The sequence below is a fragment of the Colossoma macropomum genome, unplaced genomic scaffold, assembly GCF_904425465.1.
Source record: "Colossoma macropomum unplaced genomic scaffold, Colossoma_macropomum, whole genome shotgun sequence".
Lineage (NCBI taxonomy): Eukaryota > Metazoa > Chordata > Actinopteri > Characiformes > Serrasalmidae > Colossoma > Colossoma macropomum.
In genome coordinates, this window is record NW_023494810.1 from 29,685,645 (window position 1) to 29,708,043 (window position 22,399).

At 40.3% G+C, this 22,399-nt stretch overlaps 1 protein-coding gene across 1 annotated transcript in view; it reads right to left on the reverse strand.

Annotated features, from left to right (window-relative positions):
• Positions 1-1,538, reverse strand: part of dnah1 (dynein, axonemal, heavy chain 1) — an 81,894-nt gene extending 80,356 nt beyond the window's left edge. Inside the window, 2 exon segments of the mRNA XM_036559949.1 lie at positions 819-990; positions 1,452-1,538. Of these exon segments, the coding sequence (XP_036415842.1) occupies positions 819-990; positions 1,452-1,519 (240 nt within the window). The 5' untranslated portion in view covers positions 1,520-1,538.
• Positions 1,539-22,399: the final 20,861 nt, after the last annotated feature.

Below are 22,399 nucleotides of genomic sequence, written 5' to 3' on the forward strand. Positions count from 1 at the left end.
GTCGCTGCACTCACGGCTCTTTCAGTGTGATTTTGGAGATCGTCCAGTGTTGTGGAACCAACGACGAAGGCTCTGAGCTGTTTGAGGTTCACTGCCCACAAAAATCACGCTGCACAGTTATGACGGATTCACTCTTATTGAAGTGGAGAACGCAAAACGCTTTCTGCTCAGGGGTCTCATCTCCTCTCAGACTGACCATCTTCCACTGACAGTCAGAAACTCTATGACCCCCTCTTTCAATTGGTATGTGATTGGTTCCTTGGCGCATTAAGAGTCTAACATTAAGAGACATTTTACAAAAAACTATTCTACCTTTGTGGAAAAGAAATGAAATGTTGTGGCTCTGAAGACGGTTTGATTTTTGTTGAAACTTGACAAAATGGCTCTTTTTAACATTTGGGTTGCTGACCCCTGTACTAGACTAATGAATACATTGCTAACTACACTGACTGTAATGAAAACCGGCTGAGTTATTCTTAGGTCATAGAAGCATAGTAAAACTTCGGACCTGCCAGTGGATTCTGGCCACCATTTAAGGGGCTAAACACTAAATACACTTATTAAATGTTGACTTGCTTGCCCATCTGTGAAGATAAAATTCCAGTTTCTGGTTCTAAACATACACATTTCCATCTAAATATATTCCTTCATTGTTATTGAAGTAAAAGATATACTGCATAAGTCAACTAAGGGTCCCAAAAAGACAGATTGTATTTTATACTACCATGAAAAGGCATTAATGGCTAAAAAAGACAACCTGCCCCATGTCTGAACAAACATAGTAAGCAGCCTACTATGTCTACAGAGGTAGATCTCACCTCCAGAGGAAGGTAGTTAGAAACTGGTGGGCAAGGTTTCTTAGCCACAGGTAGACAGGAGTTCTGTGGGTGATCCTCCGAGCTCAGCTCCCTAGACACCAGCTGGCTGGATTCAATGCCAAGCTCAGCCAGTAGCTGAGTGATGTCTAATTTTAGATATTCCCGCCGCTGTCTGGAAATTCAGTAACACAGCACATCACCATTAGTGCACACAGAGACAGAGACGACTTTAATTGAAATATATTTTAATATACAAAACTGTGACTTAAAGGAGAATCACACTAATTAAACTGTTAAGATTCAAACAAAGTCAGTCAGAGTGATTTGATGTGAAATGTTCCATTCAAGAGAAATTTAGAGTCAGAATTGTTCACAGTGGTGGTGATAGGAACCAGACGTCTGAAGAAAAGCTCCCTCAGAAACCTATTACGCAAAATTGTTCATATTGCTTTGCAATGGTTTTGTGAAGGTTTCGATTTAAAATGTGTTTATTTTAAATCTGTTAATGGAGAGATTCCTGCAGAGTGTGGTGAGATGGAACAGTCCCTAAATAAAACATTTAGAATCAAATGGTCGTTGGTCAGAGATCTACACCTCATCCATAATCACCCGTTGTTTGCTCCTGTTTCTCACCTCTCGATCTCAATGTTGCGCGGCTGTTGGCCAGGTGAGCAGCTGTAGGGTAACTGCACTTTAGCCATGAAGCCTCCTGAGGAGAAGTCCGACTGCTGCAGGATCTGAGTGGTTGGCCCATGCTTGTCCTTCTCAATGATGCTGAACAGGTCAGCGGGAGTCCGAAAAGTGCTTGCTGGGGGGAAAAAAATCAAGAAAAATCATGACTGACTGAAATGGGCTCTCTCCAAAATTCTATCAATTTTACTATAATTTATTTGTAATCCTGGAAACTGAAACTTTAAAATCCATTAATTTAACAATTTATATTATCATTTATGTTTATTACAATTTTTAAATATTAAGATATCAAATGAACATTAACAAACTAAAACAAAACATCACATGCACAGATGCTTGATTAATTTGGGCCAACACAGATTTTAAGCTGAATGGGTGATTTAAAGGGGCATTCTGGCCTGAAACTAGCATTTAATATGCTATTTGCTACCTCACTGTGTACAGAATGAAAAAGTGAATGGTTTTACCTTTAGGGGTGTTTGAATCATATCCAGCCTGGCACAGCAAACTCTGCTCAGTCTCTGGTCCCTGTGTGCAGGACTACAAACAGGAAACTGTAAGTAATCAGGATTTCTAGGCAAGACCATAGATTTCAATGTTATGTTTAGTTAAAGGGAAATTCCACCATTTTTTCCAAATCTCTGCCTCAGTTTCAGTGGCTGAGATGTAAACAAAGATATTCAGAGTTTGTTGTGAAATGGTTCATTGTAGACTCCGATTTCAAATGTAACGACTCGGACTCTTTGACAGCGGTGCTGATAGAAACCAGAAGTCGCACTGTCTACAATGCAAATACAACAATTTGATCTACTTTCCAAAATGAACAATGAACCCACACATGTCTTTTGAGTTTTTATACGTAATGTTACACAGATATGTAATTTTAATGTGATAAAATAGTGGTAAATCAGAACAAAACGTCTTTTGGGGACTATTTTGCTTTACAACACCCTCAGTGCACCTCTCTGCCGTGAATGGATTTAAGTATATGTTTTGGGCAAGGAAGGTTTATGTGTGAAACACCTTTTGTAAACTGAGGTAATTCATAGTGCTTCACATATGCAATGGCATAAAAGACAAGCAAGCCTTGAATCAGATCAGTTTTGTTATAAGGTAAAAATTATAATAATGACATTAATAATAATTATATATGCCAAAGCTGTATCTTAAAACTACTGCAAAACAATGTCTCGGACATCAGGCAGCATATTCATAACCATTTTATGTAACACAGGGGCAGATGTTCCTAGCAAACAATTCTGACTCAGTAAGTTTCTATAAAACTAAGTACACTAAGTTTCACATCAAACCACTCTGAATGACCCTGTTTACATCTTAAAGGGGAACTCCACCATTTTTTCTTGGTCTACCTAAACGGTTGAGATGTAAACAAAGTCGTTCAGAGTGGTTTGGTGTGAAATGCTCCGTTCTAGAGAAGCTTACAGAGTCAGAATTGCTCACAGTGGTGGTGATAGGAACCAGACGTCTGAAGAGTTTAATGCTTCTGAAAGCTCCCTCTCCGAAAGTCATTACAAGAACTGATTATGAATGCACTGCCTAATGCAGGAGACACTGACTTTCACTAGTTTTGTGATAAAGGCCTAAAAAGTCTTGTCAATCTATTTCATATAATCTATTAATGGCAGAGGTGTACATGCAGGGTGTTGTGAGGCAAAATAGTTCCCAAAGAAAACTTATTTTTTCAGATTTTCCACTATTTTACCATCATCAACATTACATATAAAAACTCAGAAGACACATGTAGGTTCACTGGTGGTTTTGGATGGTAAATAAAATGGCTATACTTGTGTTGTAGACCTTCCATCACTGTAAAGAAATCTGTACAATCAACTGATTCACATCAAACCACTCTGAATGACTCTGTTTACAGTCCATCAATGTCATAATGCAGAAATTGGTGGAATTCCCCTTCAGCCATTTAATTAAACAGAAAATTTAAAATGTTAGTTGACTTTCCCTTTAATGTGCATGTGATTGAGAGAGAGAGACAGAAAAGGGGGAGGTATGAGAGAAAGATGAGGCAGTTGGACTTCTTGGGAGTTTTTCCTCCTCTTTTACCTGCACATGTGGTTTGGCTGCTGAGCTGAGAAGCTCTGAGTAGAAGCCCTTCTGCTCTAAGGTGGGATATTTCCTCACAGGGGGCAGTTTGTTCCTGCGGCTCAGCGGCGGGGTCGGTCTGACGTTACCGGGCGGGTGTGGCAGGAACACACCAGCCTCTCTGGCATAGCTTTGGTGCCCCCGTCTTGCCTCCATTTTCTCATAGTATAAACAGCAAGCCTGTCAGACAGCACCGCGCGCACTGTTAGCCAGCTTCACAGCAATTCAGGACAACTTTAATGTAGCTAAACGTCTGGGAGTAAAAGAGTCTGAGGTTGGCTTCCTATTCACAGCTTCTTGCTTCTTGCTCGAATTTTGAGGCGCCAATATGTAAGTGCTGCTCAGTTTAAGGTGGAACGGGAAAACTCGAATAAGAAGCTGGTAAATAAGCTTCGTTTGTCAAGGGAACACTAAGACAGGTTAACGTTAGTAAAAGGTTCACGTAACTACAGCTGAACGCTGAATAATATGAGACAGTAACGGTAAATTAATTAACCTGAATATTTTTAAAAGGTCACAATCATAAACATGACATGAAAAACCTTTTTTTCATGTTGACTGAAATCATACCTCTGTTCAGCTGTGAGTAAAGTAGTTAGCTGAGCCGGTTAGGAACTTTCAGTCTTTCTGCAATCTCTGCGTCCAAGCGGTAACTATGGGACGCGGCAACGGTCGTTAGGGCAGCACCATTCCCAAAGGAGGGGTGTTCAGGACAGTTAAAATTCCCAAAGGAGGGGTGTTCAGGACAGTTATCATTCCCAAAGGATGGGTGTTCAGGACAGTTACAATTCCCAAAAGGAGGGGGGTTCAGGACAATTACCATTCCCAAAGGAGGGGTGTTCAGGACTGTTACCATTCCCAAAGGAGGGGGGTTCAGGACAGTTACAATTCCCAAAGGAGGGGGGTTCAGGACAGTTATCATTCCCAAAGGAGGGGTGTTCAGGACAGTTACAATTCCCAAAAGAAGGAGTTTCAGGACAGTTAAAATTCCCAAAGGAGGGGTGTTCAGGCTAGTTACCATTTCCAAAGGAGGGGTTTCAGGACAGTTAAAATTCCCAAAGGAGGGGTGTTCAGGACAGTTACCATTCTCAAAGGAGGGGGGTTCAGGACAGTTACCATTCCCAAAGGAGGGGGGTTCAGGACAGTAACCATTCCCAAAGGAAGAGTTTTCAGGACTGTTAAAATTCCCAAAGGAGAGGTGTTCAGGATGGTACTGACAACACAAAGTGGGTTGCAGGGGTACTCGAAAGGTTTGTTGGGGTAGTTGAAGTGTTGTTCGTTTAGCCCAAAGAAGACGTGATCGTTAGGTTGGCTGAAGGTGTTGGAGCCGTACATTTTCTAGAAAGGATGGAGTTATCAAGTCGGCCAAATTATTTGCTACAATTTACCTCCTGCGATCTTATTTGCTAGTACAACTTTCTTCCTGTGATCTGATTGGCTTGTTGAATTTTGCTTCCTGGGATTTGATTTACTAGTTAAACTATCACTCCTGTGCTGAGTTTTCCGTGCTGTGATCTGATTGGCTAGTTACATTTTCCCTCCTGCAAGCTAGTAGGCTACTTGAATTTTTGCTCCTGCAATCTGATTGGCTATTTGAACATTCCCTTTTGCACTCTGATTGGATAGTACAGTTTCCTTCTTGTGGTCTGATCATCAGTTGAACTTTACTGCCTGTGATTTGATTGGCTAGTTTTAACATCCCTCCTGTGCTCAGTTTGCTGTCCTGTGATCTGATTGGCTGGTTCAATTTGTCCTAATGCAATTTAGGTGGCTACTTTATTTGTCCTGCTGCAATCTGATTGACTTGTTGAACTTCCCCATCCTGCGATCTGATTGGCTACTTGAATTTTCCCTTCTATTATTCTGTAGCTGTTATTCTCTGGAAGGCATGTGACACAAGCAGATCTGAAATCTGAAAAAACTTTCAAACTGACATTAATGTTCTGACATTAAGGTGGTATGATAATGACTTTAATGACAGTAATCATGGTTAACATTGAAACATAATGGAATACTTTCCCCATCAGTTTTCCTCCCTGCCCACCCTTGTCCTCCACAAATGTGTTCCGGAGGCCGATCCTCGCCGACCCTCGGGGTCCTGAAGCGCAATCCCCACACTCTTGGGTCAAAGGGTCACAGAATCCAGGCCAAGTTCCTGTAGGAGATCACAGGTATCGCGCACCTAATAACCCATTATCTCACTCATCACTGTACTCCTGCACATCGTCCCGAGCGTGCTCAGTGAGATCCTTCACGTGTCTGAGCTCACGTGTCACTCACAGGCAAGTGCATCACTGCACACCAAAGGTCAGAGTCGGTTAAGGTGAAAGGTCAAGCATTTGTGTGAAATTCAAAACGAAGCACCTAATATGCCTTTTGACTTTGAACGTAGCTTGTGACTCTCATCACTTTAAAGAAGTGGAAAGAGACGTGACAGAGAGATCATTAGAGGGCGGAGAAGCCAGGCGAGAGACGTAGGCCGAGTTGACAGGAGTTTACAGAGCTAATGAGTACAGACTTGGGGCTGTGCTACGCTAACAGCTGCTTTATTATCCCTAATGCACCCATGCTTAAAGCTACAGTCAGTGATTTATGTCCCTGTCACTGCCATAATGCCAGAGGGAAAGGGTTTAGAGGTAGGCTACCCTGCTGGAAGTCATACACAACGCTCCAGATGCAGGAACTAACAGGCAGTAATCAGTGCTTCGATTACATTAGCATTTCAGAAAATGAATAAATAAATAAAAATAAAATGTCAAAAGCTGTTTATTGCTTGAAAACGATAGGGATGTTTTTTCACATCTCCAAAGTTCAGTCTTGGAAGTTGGTTGCATTTCCTGTTTCGCAAAATCCAAGGAATTCCAAAGACATTCTAGCCAGTTAACGTTAGTGATATGACTGATAACTGTAATGTCTATGATGTATTTACCTTCTGTAAAGGTACATAACTGCAAAATGTATGGTCAATGTGGGGGCGGATTTAGTGATTATGGGGCCCTAGTCAAAAAAGACCTGAACGGGGCCCACTGGGTGCACATTTTTTTATTAGTTCACTTATAACATTTATGTTGTTCTATGTACCATAAACAGTCATTATTCGTTTCTATACAACCATTTTCCAACATCTCTTTATCACTAAGAATTAATCAGGCTGTTTTTGTTACTGTGCCTTTAAGACTGATATATGTAAATGAGCTCTGTTCTGACTGGCTGCCTTGTATTGTATCTAATTCAAAAAGCAATCTGGGCTGAAACACACTTTATAACTTCAGCAAATGGGAGAAGCTAAACTGCTATAAGCAACCAAATACTGTATTGCATTGCTGTTCTGGTTGCTATGTAACTATGCTCATATATGCTAGGCTAACTGCTAATCTGCTAGAATGCCATATATTATCTATATCATATCCTTGGTCCTTTCATGACATCACAAAAACAATTAATTAAAAACAGGCTGTTTTTGCAGCTTCATTAAGTTTTGAAACTTTAGCAATGCCTACATATCATATAAATCTAATTTATGTTAAGAAAATCAAGGAAAAGTTGTTTTTCCATGATATGAGCACTTGTAAATGTATAACTTTTACATAGTCAAACGAATATAATTTCAATTGTTATTTGGAATGTATGATAATAATAACATCGTAATAAGATTTCCTGGTCATGTGATGTTATCAAATAGTTGTCTTTTCAAAGTAAAAGACCCTTCTTCCACAATTAAACAGTAAAACATAGATTTTATATTATGGCCTTTTAGCATGTAGCATGCAGTAATGTGTGTTTTCACGTGCTCCTTGGCTCATGGGGGCCCTACCTTTGCCTAGTGCATAGACCGGCCCACCATAGCCCTCCAAGACTGGCTTTGAGGAACAATGCTATGCTGTAGGCCACAGGAAGGATTAGATGATATACTGCGCAGTATATATACAGTAATTCCGAACGTCTTATTTTTCCTTTTTGTCGTTTAAAGTCTTTTCCCATCTCTGTTGCACCACAGCGTTGGACTTCAGAGTGTTCTGCTGCATGACTGACACTTCTCTCATCTCAGCCCTAACGCTGACCTCACTCAGCCTCAGGGCCAGACCTGCTCTGATCTGCTGCAGAGAACCAGAGAGCCAGTCCACTGGGAAGGCTTTATCTGAAGTGCAATCTGTACAGTTCAAACAGAGCTGTGGCTATTAGTCATTAATTAGTGACAGGTGTTTGACCTTACTGATGAGATGTGTCCAGAGATGTGGGTCACTGTGCTGGGATAAAGCTGCAGAAATGGCTGCACAAGCCTGCAGTCAGTCTTAGGGCTGCATCCAAAACCACATTCTGCTCAAATTCACTTTAACACACCCTCTACAGGGAACAAACTTAAATGTGGCTTTCTATGGACAATTTCTGTTTATTTATAGAGTTTACCATATTAGAACATTTTAAAAATAAAATATAAAAGGTGTCATAACATTTTTTTAATATGTTAAAGTCAGCAAATAACGTTATTGTGCATTAAAATGTGCAGAAGTGTGCTCTCTGTAGAGGATGTGTTCACTTATTTTCACTTTAAACAACAAAACATTATTTGACTGGGGGTGCACAAACTTTTGGACAGTAGTGTACTAATGAATGCAGGGGTACTGGGGGGCTTGAAGGAGCAAAAATGATATCTTGACAAGTGAAATCTTAAATCTAGTCAATATATGTAAGACTCCTCATTTTCAGATTGCCGTAAGATTATTATTAGATTATTTGTTTATTTATTTCCAGATTTTTTTTTTACTTGTTTTAAGTCATTTTATCAAGTGAAACATAACTGCACTTGAAAATGGTGAATAAAAATGTCTGAACAAGTCAAATAATATCAACTAATCTATACATGAGAAATATTAAATATGTTGACTACGTTTAAGGTACACATTGTTGCCTGAGACACTGTTTTACTATAGTTTTAGGAGAAGGTTTTGGCCTAAAACATTTTTTTATCTACAATAGCACCAGCAAGGATTCTGCTATTGCTACAATGTCAAGCTTGTAGCAGTAGAACAACCCTTTTTGGTGCTATATATACCACACTCTTCATGGGTTCTTTTGTAAAGAAAGTTCCATGAAGGACCATGAACACTCAAAGATCCATTTGCATGATTAAAGGGTTCTTTGCATGGTGAAAGGGTTCTTCAGATTGATGGAGCATGCTATAGATGGTTCTATCCACAACCTTCTTGAAAAGGGTTCTATATAGCACCCAAAGGAGTTCTTGTTCTTGTATTGTACTTGACATCGTAAAAATAGAAGAACACTTTTGACACTATATAGAATCCCTTTCAGAAAGGTTCTATATAAACCCATCTACAACGCAATCTGAAGAACCCTTTCATGATGCAAAGAACCCTTTAATCATGCACAGGGGTTATTTGTGTGTTCATGGTTCTTTATATATCATTTTTCTTCACTAAAGAACCCTTAAAGAATCTTTATCAAGAGTGTATAGGTACACTACATGGCCAAAAGTATGTGGACACCTCTCCTAATTATTAAGTACAGATGTTTGAGCCACATTCATTGCAAACATATACGACATCAAGCACATAATAATGTAATCTCTATAGAGAATCGCTGAATGGGGTTGTACTGAAGAGCTCAGTAACTTTAAACATGGCACTGTCATAGGACGCCACCTCTGCCACAAGTCAGTTTTTGAGGTTTCTGCCCTGCTAGGTCTGCCCTAGCCAACTGTAAGTGCTATTATGGTGAATGTGGATGCATCTAGGTGCAACAGCGGCTCAGTCTCGAAGTGGTAAACCACGCAAACTCACAAAGAGGGTCAGTAAGTTTCTCTAGAAGTAAGTTTTAAGTCTATTTCATGTCAAATCCCTCTTAATGACTTTGTTTACATCTCATATTTTGAACAAATAGTGGAATCCACCCTTTAAATAAGTAGTCTAATGTAAGCATTTAGGTTACATGCTAGTGGGTGGAGTGCCATGCTTGGAGGGCATCAACTAAGGAGTAAACAAGCATTATTTAGCCAGGATCTTCAAAAAAGCTGGCATCCCGCTCTTCCAGCATGTCATGGCTTTCCAGAGCCTTCTGTTTCTCTCTGTTTATCTTTTGTTTATCTCTTGTTTATCCTGCCTGTCAATAGAAATCCACATTCGGCAGCCAGGCCTTTACAAGAGCCCAAAGAAATGAGCAAATTAGCAAAACACACACTCACTCACTCATTCACTCACACACTCACTCACTCACTCACTCATTCACTCACTCGCTCACTCACTCTTCTCTTTCATCCTTTCATTCTCACGAAAGCCCCTCCTCCTCCCGCTCTCCCCTTCACCCCCCTCACTCTTTCGTTTTTAAAGCGCGTTGCGGCGGCTGTGGGGGTCACGCCTGCTTGAGCGTGGCTTCTATTTTACCGTAATGAGAGCCGCATGTGCTTCTAACTTTAGCCCCTCATAAACCCCAGATGTGGCCTGTTTTTTGGGGGGATCAGAGGTAACTGTGAAAAGGGTCTGGAACAATATGAAGCTGCTCAGATCTATCAGCCCTTAAATGCTTTACATACAGCTCAGTAAAACAGGCCTGAGAGCTTAATGGCAGTAGGGGGCTGCTAAAGGAAGTGTGTGTGCTATTAGGTAGCTTGCATGGGTCACCGGCGACTGAAGGCTAGTGATAAACAGCCAAATGTTGCAAGGATGCCTCCTGAATCAGTGTCCAAGAAGTAAATCATGCAAAATGGAGTTTATGTAAATGGACTGCCTGGACTGATCCAAGTCAAGTTCTCTAATTAAATGAATGGTTCAAAATCAAATATACAGAATTCTCCACTTACCCCAAAGGTCAGTCAGCTAAGACACGTTCAGTGTCCAAATTCTGCTTCAACAGTTTTTGACTTTAATTATTATTAACTGTGAAATTTTTTGACTTGTTCAGACATTTTTATTTACCTTTTTTTAAGCGCAATTATGTTTGAAATGTGCTTCAAACAAGCACCAGACCAGCACTAGACCAGCATAAAGGAGCTTGGACCAGTTCAGACCAGCATGGAATTCATCCTCGTAGCTCCAGCACACAGTAAGTCTATGCAATCTTAATGAAAACCTGGAGGTGGTTTGAGCAGGTTGAGAGAAGTTTTGAGGCTTTATGTATGGAAAAGATTTGGGTGACTATTGACTTCTAGTCTTGGATAGCATTGTTAGCTTCACAGCTCCAGCACACAGTAAGTCTGTGACCTTAATAAAGATCTGGATGTAGTTTGGGCAGGTTGAGAGAAGTTTTGGGGACGTATTTACAGAAAAGATTTGGGTGACTATTGACTTCTAGTGTCGGTTAGCATTGTTAGCCTCATAGCCCCAGTGTACAGTAAGTCTGTATGACCTTAGAAGACCTGGATGTAGTTTGAGCAGGTTAGGAGAAGTTTTGGGGATGTATTTACAGAAAAGACTTTGGTGACTATTGACTTCTAGTGTTTGTTAGCAACGTTAGCCTCATAGCTCCAGTGCACAGTACGTCTGGGTGGCCTTAATGAAGATCTGGATGTAGTTTGAGGAGGTTAAGAGAAGTTTTGGGGATGTATTTACAGAAAAGATTTGGGTGACTATTGACTTCTAGTGTTTGTTAGCAACGTAAGCCTTGTAGCTCCAGTTCATTTGATTTTTTGCTGAAAAAAATTGGAGAAATGGCAACTCCAGTTAATCAAAGCAGTTGGTTCTAAAAAAAAATTCAATAAATCCAATTAATCCAATTTAAGGACATATAGCTTGAAATACAACACATTCTGAATCTTTTTGAAGTATCATAGGGACATATTCAATGATATATATGTTACTTTTATAATAGTATAAACTGCTGAATTACTGAGTTCAGTCAGACGGTTTATGCCTGGACCCATTTGCGTCAATGTTAATGTAAGTGTTGTGGCAATTATTAATCCGAGTTCTGTACAATAAATTAAGGAATGACAGCTCCAATTAGTGAACGCAGTTGGTTCAAATAAAAAAATGTAATAAACTCAGCAAATCAAGTTTTACCACATATGGTCGGCTTTGAAACACAAAGGATGCTGGGTCTCTGTGAAATATCAAAGGGCGACTGTTGCTCTAACTTGAACTCAAATAACAGGTGGGCCTCGTGCCTTCATACTTATTCATTCCAAACAACTCACAAACTGACAAAAGCGATTACCTTCCCTCTTTGGCTCAGGACCCATTAGCTAATGAGTTAAACGTGGAGGTGGATGGTGAGCGGCTCGTTCAGATGCAATCCCCGGGGCCTTGGGAGAAGGCTAAGTACGCCTGCAGTGGTATATGACCATCATCTATCCCAGTTAATGAGTGAAAGCTATACACCATCAGGCCAGCAAGTGTCACCTCAGTGTCACAACACTGAGGCTGTGTGTGTTTTATGAGTGAATGAAAGAGAAGTGCAGGCCAAAGAGGCCTGTGATGGGGTGACCATTAACAGTGACCCTCTGACCTCTGAGAAGTTGAAGTGGACGTGAGGTCAGGGTGGATACCAGGTGGACACTGGGCTTGAATCTTGTAAAGGAGAGAGGTTTAGATGGGTAGAGATGGGGTGCAGGCCTCAGTTCCAGGTGTTTTTGGTCTTTTTCATGGTTTCTCATTTCCACTGATTTTAAGAGTGGAACGGAAAAGTGTGTTAAAGAACACAGAACCTATAAAAACACTCTGCAAAAGGAGAAAAGAGGTACGATGTCCTGGCTTTGTAGGAAAAAACAGAAAAAAGAGGTACAGAATAAGCCACAACTGTACGATTATTAATTAACTATAGGCCTTTGTAAAAAGAAAAGTTTACATTTGGATTTAAAAACATTATCACTCTGAATCTCTGACAGCTTGAGGAACCACCTTGGGGCAGCACTGCTAAAGCCTGGTCACCCTCTCTTTGGATACAGAGGTTAAAGTTAGGGTTAAGTTTAGAATTTGGCTGTTTTTACTGTTATTACATGTAGACACTTATATACACTGAAACAAGAATTTTTCTGTAAAAGAACAGTAAAATTTAATGGTCAATACCCATTGTTTAAAGGTTAAATGCATGTAAATAAACTGTACATATACTGTATTTTAACACTGCTGTTGTTAATTTACAGATACAGAATTTTAATTCACAAAACAAACAACCTTTTATTTCACAGATGTGCATTCATTTTAATGGTTGTTTGTGTTATTATTATGGTGAAATACTGTAAGTCTGAATAACCAGTTGAAGCAGTCAAACAGTTAAATTACAGTAAAAGGCAGTATTTCTAAGAATTTTAATGACTGACATTTTACAGGTTTTACCATCAATGAGAAAACATGCGTTTATTGTTAAATATCATGTTTTGTCTGCTGCTGGAATTTTATCATTTTTTACTGATTTTTTACCGTGTATTTATATATACATTTAAAAAATGCAATATCATATTTTTCAGTGTTTAGTGTGTCCAATCTTTACGTTTATTACAGCTTCCATTCTTTTCAGGAGACTCACTTTTAGCTGTCCAAAGAAATCTGCAGGGGTATTTTTTCACACCTCAGCTCAGTCTTAGAGGTTGGTCACAATTTCTGCTTCTCACAATCCAACTATCAGCTAGAGGGGTATAAACCCTCAGCATCGGGCTGTGGAGTAGTGGAACTGTGTTCTTTGGAGTGATGGAGCTCCTTCCAATACCTTTGTGACGAGCTGGAGTGAACCAGAACTGATCATCCAACATCAGTAGATGACCTCACTAATGCACTTATGATTGAATGCAATCAAATCCTCACAGCAATGTTCCAACATCTAATGTAAAGCCTTCCCAGAAGAGTAGAAGCTGTTACTGCAGCAAAAGGGGGACAAACTCTCTATTAATACCCTGTATTTCAGAAGAAATGTTGGATAAGCAGGTGCATACAAGCTTTTGGACACAGGATCAGTGCAGGTGCAGTTTGTAGGTTTATAGTTACTGACTGTAGCCCATCTGTTGGGCTATTAAGTGGGTGGTGAACCACTCTCAGCACAGCAGCTCGGTATGATCGAGTATCTTGTGCGTATACGAGTTTTTTAGGCACTGCAGTGTTGCTGAGGACTGACAGACACTGCTTTTAGGTTTAGCAACAAAATCTTATTATAAATCTCAACTCAAAACTATCATAAAGCACAATTAAAATACTTTCTGCGAGGGAGCTTTTAGAGACATTAAAGTCTTCAGACGTCTGGTTCCTATCACCACCACTGTGAACAGTTGTGACTCAGTACGTTTCTCGTAAATCTCTTGCAAATTTCACGTCAAATCACTCTAGATGACTTTTGTTTACATCTTAACCACTTAAACATGCAGAAAGAAAAATTAAAATAAAAAAAAAACTCTCCCTTCAAAGCAGTTTTTTCCCCATCAGTGACGCTGAGCTGAGCCGTATTACTACAACAACACTTCCTTCATTAAGCTGCCTCGTTATTATCTAAATTGCTCTGAGACTGTGAGACGTGCCAGTGTGCGTGAGTGAAGCTTTAGCAGGCTGTACAGTGTGGGTTCGGGGTTAATAGAGTATTGAAGAGCGTCGCCGACGCCCTTACAATTAAAACATTCTTCTCCTTTGTGCCTCTTAAAAGCTAATTGTGTTGAAGTTAACTGGAAGTTGCCAGCGAACACATGTGCAAGTGTTTATGATCGTTCTCTCAGCACAAACACACGATACCATCCACACAGACACGCAATATGAGCATGAGCTACTATAGAAACGTGGGAATGCACTCAAAAACATACACACGAGCTGCGTTCCAAAGCCGAGGCTGCAGCCGAGGTAGGGCGGTCCTCGGTAGGTCTGTCCTATGAAGACCCCTCCTTAGTAGCCTATAGACCATTGTCACACTTCCGGAGGTCAGATATAATGTAATCTACTTGCACAAGGATGGAGAAAGTCAAATGAAAATAAGTGAAAAAAATGAAGTTTCCAAAACTTCAAAAAATGACTAAAATATACATCGAAAATTGGCCTCTTAAATTCCTACTTTCAAAAGGCAGACCACCAAACGGTGTTGCTAGGTTGTTCTTATGGTATCCCAGGTGGTTGCTAAGTTGATGCTTTGCCTTTGCTACAGTATCCCAGGAGGTTGCTGAGGTGTGGCTAGGCTCTCTGTGTTGTCCCAGGTGGTCGCTAAGGTGTAACTAGGCTATTGCTGTGTTATCCTAGGTGGTTGCTAAGTTGGTGCTCGGCCTTTGCTATGGTATCCTAGGTGGTTGCTAAGGGGTTGTAAGGCTTTTGCTGTTTTATCCTAGGTGGTTGCTAAGGTGTTGCTAGGCTATTGCTGTGTCATCTCAGGTGGTTGCTAAGTTGTTACTTGGCCTTTGCTATGGTATCCCAGGTGGTTGCTAAGCTGTTGCTAGGTCTTTGCTATGGTATCCCAAGTGGTTGCTAAGTAAAGCTAGGCTATTGCTGTGTTATCCCAGGTGGTTGCTAATGGGTTGCTAGCTCGTTGCTATGGTATCCCAGGTGGTTACTAAGGTGTTACTAGGCTATTGCTAGGCTATTGCTGTGTTATCCCAGGCGGTTGCTAAGCTGTTGCTAGGTCATTGCTATGGTATCCCAGTGGTTGCTAAGGAGGTACTGGGCTATTGCTATTGTATCCCATGTAGTTGCTAAGGTGTTATCCCAGGTGGCTGCGAATGGGTTGCTAGGCCATTGCTATGATATCCCAGGTGGTTGCTAAGGTGTTGCTAGGCCATAACTGTGGTATCCCAGATGGTTGCAAATTTGTTACTAGGCCATTGTTACGGTATCCTAGGTTGTTGCTAAGATATTGTTAGGGCATTGCTGTGCTCTTCCAGGGTGTTGCTAAGGTGTTGCCAGGCCATAGCTATGGTATCCCAGGTGGTTGCTAAGATGTTGCTAGGGCATTGCTGTGCTCTTCCAGGGTGTTGCTAAGGTGTTGCCAGGCCATAGCTATGGTATCCCAGGTGGTTACAAAGGCTGTTGCAACACTTTTTGCCTCAGTTTGATCCATTCTAGGATTTTTTCTTGGAAATGCGCTGCTACAGGCAAGTGGTGGTCCCTCCAGATACTAATGTGCGAATTCTGTTTTGAGACCCATCCTGTTTTTTGCAGGGTTTCAAAGAAAACTTTTCAGTGAAGTTTTGCATTTATATATTTGTTCGATATATTATATTTAGTTGTTAAGACTTCCGTAAAATATGTTCAGTTTTCCATTAAATCTGTCTTTTCTTTTTTTCCTGACCCTGTAGAATGAAGAACTTGTACTTAACAGCTGTTGTGTCTGGAAATTAGTGAAATAAGAGGCGCTCCCAGACTTTCGCACTGGTACTGTATATTGCACAAGGTACTGAAAATAAACACACACAAACTCTCTCACACACATACACATATACTCAAAGTGGATTTCTCTGGGAAAACTGCCTGCGTTTTCTCCGCAGGGGCAGCGGCCTGTCACAGTGCTTCATCTGGACTCTATCAGCAGTGGTCAGTCTGACAGCTTAATCTGTGTCATTCATTCTCTCAGATCAAAGCAGGGCACCGAACATATTACCCACTCACACAAAAAGACATCTGCATGGGAGTTTCTCACACATACACATGTACAAGCACACAAAGTCACCGTGAGCCAACCCCCCCCACCCCCCACGAATGTTTTGATATGAACTGGGTCACGGTAGAGAAACTTACAGACTCAGATTTCTTCACAGTGGTGGTGATAGGAACCAGGGGTTGCCATGTCTACAACACTAATATAGCCATTTTATTTACTATCCAAAACCACTAGTGAACCTACACATGTCTACATATGAGTTTCCATAGGAAACAGTGATAACAGTAGTGAAAAATATGAAGACATAACTTTACTAGGACAGTGCCCTGCATGTACTTCTCCACCATGGACATGGATTTTAAGGCAAAAGCTAATATTTAAAACTATCATAAAACAATCTTTCAGACATCCGGCAACCAATTAATAATCATAACTTTCTGTGAGGCAACTTTTAGAGGCATTAAACTCTTCAGATGTCTGGTTCCCTTCACTCCCACTGTGAACAATTCTGACTTGGTAAGTTTATCTAGAATGGAGAATTTCACGTCAAAACACTGAGGATGACTTACACCTTAAGTCATACTTACATCCTAACAATATAATTATGCAGAATTGTTGAAAAACAGACAGAATTCCCTTGTAAACAGTAAAAGAAATGGTTGATCTGTTTAAATCTTCTGAACACCACATAATGCAAACTTCCTGCTCCAATTAATTTTTTTCATCAACAGGGTTTTATAGCCCTCTAGCTGGCACTTTGGGGGTGAGATAACAAGGCAGGTAGCTGCTCCAGCTGAGCCAGACCAGCTGGACTGCATCTCCCCAGTCAGTGAAAGTAGCTTATGAAGACAACAAAAACAAAACAGTGCATTTTTGTGTCCAAGTTCATTGTTTTCTTATAAAATATTTCAATAAATATATAACATATCACAGTATTGTAAATTCTACACATCATTCTTTATGTGAATGCATTTTCAGCCCTTCGAAATAAAATTAAGGCGTTTAAGCCACTCAATGTCATGTGGTACGACCGTCCAACCATAAATGCAGATTAAGCAAACGATTAAGCTTGTTAAGAATGATTTGAAGTTTGAAAACTTTAAAATCATAACATTTTCTCAAATAAGGCAACTTTAAAAGTACAAAAGTAAAAGACTTGTCTGTAAATTCTGATTTGCTCAAATGTCATGTGGTACACCCAACAACAAAGGACTGTTTTTATGACTTGCTATTAAGAAAGTAGGCAGGTATTGCATCATAAGAATGACCCTAAGTGACCTTCATGATACAATGCCTAGGTCAGCAGCCCTTTCAGAAATATTGAAAAAAATGGTCATTTCTGAGTCATAGTTAGGCCATTAAAATGTGCTATTATTATGATAAAGTTTATTTATATGACAATGAATTTAATGACAAAGGTCTATACTGGAGTTTCCGAGTATAAAGACTAGTTTATAAGCGTTTTCAGTAGCTGTTCATGACTTTAAATAATACTATTTTTTATTAATGTATGGTTGCACCACATGACATTTTCTCTAATGAATTTATACCATAATAAAAGCTGTGAAACAAACATCAACACACTGAAATAACTATTGCAGATACAAAAAATGCACATCCTATCTTTTTCAATTATTTATAAATGCATATTTAATCATTTAAAAAGTCCATTTTAAAATCCTTTATATGTCATTGACCCAAAAACGTCCCACTGTCGCTACATTTATTCCACCTTTAACGTCCTCTGAGAGATGCTGTACAGTGGTACAGTCATTTGCTGAGGCTGAGGCCTGCTGCTCTGTCGTTTTTGCCCCGTTACTGTAATGAGCTGTTGAAACATTTACTGCATGGGGTCTGGTGTAATCCCAGCTGCTTTCCCTGCACGATAAATCCCACACAATTACCACCACTTCAATTAACTCTTCAAATGTGCTTCACTCTCAGACCAAACCGAGCAGCCAAATATAGACGCTGGCATGCACAAGTTTTATTGGAAAGTTTTATAGCTTTCTAACTTGTTTCACCTGAAGAGCGAACGCACAGCAGCAGCATGATATTCAGTAATGAGTCTACACAAACAGACACCGTCACAAACAACCACATATATTTACTGCCCACTTTATTAGAAACCCTCTCTCGTAGCTCTGCTTTGCTAGTGTATAGTTAGAAACTGTAGCTCATCTGTTGGTGCATAGTTTGTGTTAGTCATCCTCTGGACCTTCATCAGTGGTCACAGCCGTTCTGGGCTGGATTTTTGTTTTCTAGGCCTCTCTCAACCTAGCAGCACTGCGACACCACTGTGCCTGATACATTCATACAAGCACACATACATCAAACTGCCCAATGATGAATGTGGCTGATAAACTGCACAGCAACAGATGGGCTACAGTCTGTAACTGTACACCTACATAATGGATCCATAAGGCAGGTGTTTCTAATAAAGTGGACAGTAGGTCTATAATCATATTACAGAGCTGATATTATCTCATATAGAGCTTATCTCGTAAAACAGAGTGACCTCTATTTCTCTGGCTCCAGTTCTAGTTTTAGGACCATTTTGAAATGCTCTGATCTTGTACATTAGGCTGGTTATGGGTTCAAATCCCCAAAAGTGACTTTATAGCAGTTGCTGCATTTGACCTATCCATGCTCTGTCCACAAATACACTCTTTGTCTTGTTAGATGAGCTTGTTTTTTGTCAAAATATGGACTTTTAAAGCTGCGCTATGTACGATTTTTTGGAAAAAATTGAAAGAAGTGGCATTAATGAGTCAGGAAAAAAAAACATGACAAAATATGGTGTTTTTGTAAAGCCTGAAATAATAATTTAAAAGGTGTGGCTCAGTGTTTAGGACTCAAATGCAAAATCAACACTTTGATCTCATGACAACAGTAGAAAAATCACTCCCATCCTCAGAACATGTTCTTCACCAAGTTTTGACTGAGTTCTCTCTGAATGCGCTTGCTATCATCAGATTCATCTACATGGGGAAGGGGTCCGATGCACAACCCACATAACCACCACATCTTTTCCTTAAAAGCTGCTGGTAATACAATGTAGTTGGAGAGCTCAACACGCTTGGAGGAGAACATTAACTCTTATTTCTGTTGCATCAGCTAACAAATGCCCTGGCTAGCATCGTGTGGCGTGATGGAAGGAGAGGAAGGGTCATCATTCCCACTCAGAGAGAGGAGAGTTGCATCGCAGGGGATCGAACTCATGATTCCCCAACATGAGGCAATGCTTAGAAGCAACATCGAGGGCATTTGTGGGCGGAGTATGGAAAGACAATCCAGCATACATTAGCAATATGACCGACTGTGTGAAACTAGAGTGCAGTCCAGTTCCATATGTTCCATATTGACAGACGCCATCCAACCAACAAATAAAACTCATGATTTACATATATAAACTTGATGCTATTGAACATTATATCATGTATGTTTCAGGGTTCTGCTGACAGAAGAAAAGGAGTTGCACATTTGGTTATATTTCTGGTTATCTGAACATCTTGTCTCAATCTCAAGCACTCACACATTCAAACACTATAAAAGAAACCCCCCCAAATCCCTCTTCTCCTTTGATTTGCTGTCAAAATGCACTGACAGCCTGTAAACTAGGCCCCAAAAAGGCGGCCACATCTGGAAATATAGAAAATTAACAGCTGATTTGCCATCAGTGGGATTAATGCGATCAGCCATAAAGACTCCGGTCACACACGCAGCCTGCGGGGCAGCGGAAGTAAGCAGGGCAGTGTGGGTGAAGATGAAGGAAATCTCTCCGTATGGTTTAAGGTCTGGAGAGGAGCCAGACGTCAGGCAGAGCGCTGGAGAGACAGATGAAAACTGAAAAAAGATGGCGGCAGAGGAAATTAATGAAGAGCAGATCGAGAAGTGAAAAAAAAGAAAATGAGTTTTAAACTCAGTACAGAGGGGTGGCAACCGGAGATTTGTGGGGTTACAAAAAGAAAAAACAGTGAAAGAAAAGAAGGATTTATGTTTATATAGAATGTTTTCAGATAGACATCAAATAATCAGTTTGGTTTATGGCTAATACCCACCCAATTACTGTACTGAAGCCACAAATTAATATATAGAGGTCATAAATTACTACATATTACTATATTGAGGCCTCAAATCACTATATTGAGGCCAAGAATTATTATACTGAGGCCACAAGTTATTATATTGGGGCCACAAAACATTATATTGAGGTCACAAATTAGTATACTGAGGCCATGAATCAGTATATTGAGGCCACAAATTACTATATTGAGGCCATGAATCAGTATACTGAGGCCACAAATGACTATATTAAGGCCACAAATTACTATATTGAGGCCATGAATCACTATATTGAGGCCAAGAATTACTACATTCAGGCCACAGATCACTATATTGAGGCCACAAATTACTTTACTGAGGCCATGAATCACTATATTGAGGCCACTAATCACTATATTGAGGCCACAAATTACTACAGTGAGGACACAAATTACTATATTGAGGCCACAATTACTATATTGAGTTATGAGAAACTAGGCCCTAATATAATAATTCATGGCCTCAATATAGTAATTTATGGCCTCAATAAAAATAATCAACGTGTGACCTTAAGGGATTCATATAATGTGGCTAATAAGTAGCGGAGGCTTGTGCTGCATTCCAGGGGTGAAGTTACACTCAAATTAAGCTGTATTTGAGACTCCAGATGCTACACAAATTTACCAGATGTAACAGATGTAGCGTCACCTTTTCTGCCATTGAACTGTGGCAAAAGTATATCTAATGTGCTTCTGTATGATCTATGAGCTTTTTTTCAATACAGCACAGAAGCCAGTTCTGTGTTTTCTTCTCCAATCTGGAGTGATAAAGAAATCCTGACTTATAGTCACTTACATTGAGGCTAATGAAGGCAGACGTGATATTCAGCCACCTGGCAGCAACGGTAGCTGTCTAGCAAACAACTTGCTCCAAAATCCTCTCACCCCTCGTAGTTTTTCAAAAGTTCTTTCAGAAGGCACTGACATTTCAGTGTTATTCTTTCAACAGTGTTTGTGTGTGTTTTGTGTGTGTATTAACAGAGAATATTGTAGTGCGCTCGAGAAATGTTTTGCGTGTTAATTTGTGTGTTCTTCAGCATTTATTCACTGGGTTTATTTTGGTTAATGACTCTTATTGTAGGGGGCGGGGTAAGGAGCCACCCCGAAGATATGTCTATGAGCAGAGAGAGAGAGAGCGAGAGAGAGAGAGAAAGAGAGACAGCTCATGAGCTGAGTCAGAGAGCGAGCCTTTAGCTGTGGCCGACAACAGCTGGAAAATAAAGCACCACAACTTGGGCAAAAGCAGTGTCTATTTTAACAGCAGTGAATGCAAGAATCTCTTTTAAATTCTAACAGGCAGCTGTTGACTTCTGTTACAAGCAAAGCTCTCAGGATGTAAGTTAAGTTTAAAAGAGTATAAAAGCCAAAAATCAAAAAACAAAAAAAGCAGAATTGCCTCATTTTGTGTTGTATGTATTCTGTCAGGCGTAAACAGCTTTGAAGTGACTTTACTAGAACGTTCCGTGCCACTTGCTTTTACACTAAACCATAAAATTGGAGAACCGCAGTGTGTGTGCTGAGTGGTGGGGTGTGTGTGGGGGGTCTGGAATGCGCTGAAGTTTCCTCAGCGTCAAGCAGAGCATTGGGACTTTTTGAAACACTCAAAAGAGGTTTACTGCAATGGTCAAATGAAAACTCATTTAATCAGCCAGATGAGAGGAGAACCGCTCGTTTCCACCTGTGCAACAAAGTAGTTTAGTCACAGTCGGTCAGGACCAAATATTCTGGTTGTCAAGGAATCTCTATTGGCCTACAGTGGTGACTTGGTTTATTGCAACCTACAGCAAGCGACTTACAGCGGAATTCCTCTGATTTCTCAAAACCTCAGCATAATTACACGCTTAAGATGTAAACAAAGCCATTCAGAGTAGTTTGGTGTGAAATTCTTCGTTCTAGAGAAACTTAACAAGTCAGAAATAGTCACAGTGGTGGTGATAGGAACCTGACATCTGAAACCTGCCTCTAAAACCTGCCTCACAGAAAACTATTATATGGAGCCCCCAAGGAGACATGGTGATTATTGTTAATAAGCCTTGGCCACAAGGTAATATATTGAGGTCACAAATTAATTTTCAATTTTATATTGTTCTTTATTGAAAAAGCAGGCAGATAGAGGATGGGGGGGTGGGGGGTGGGGGGGGGTTGAGTAGACACCTC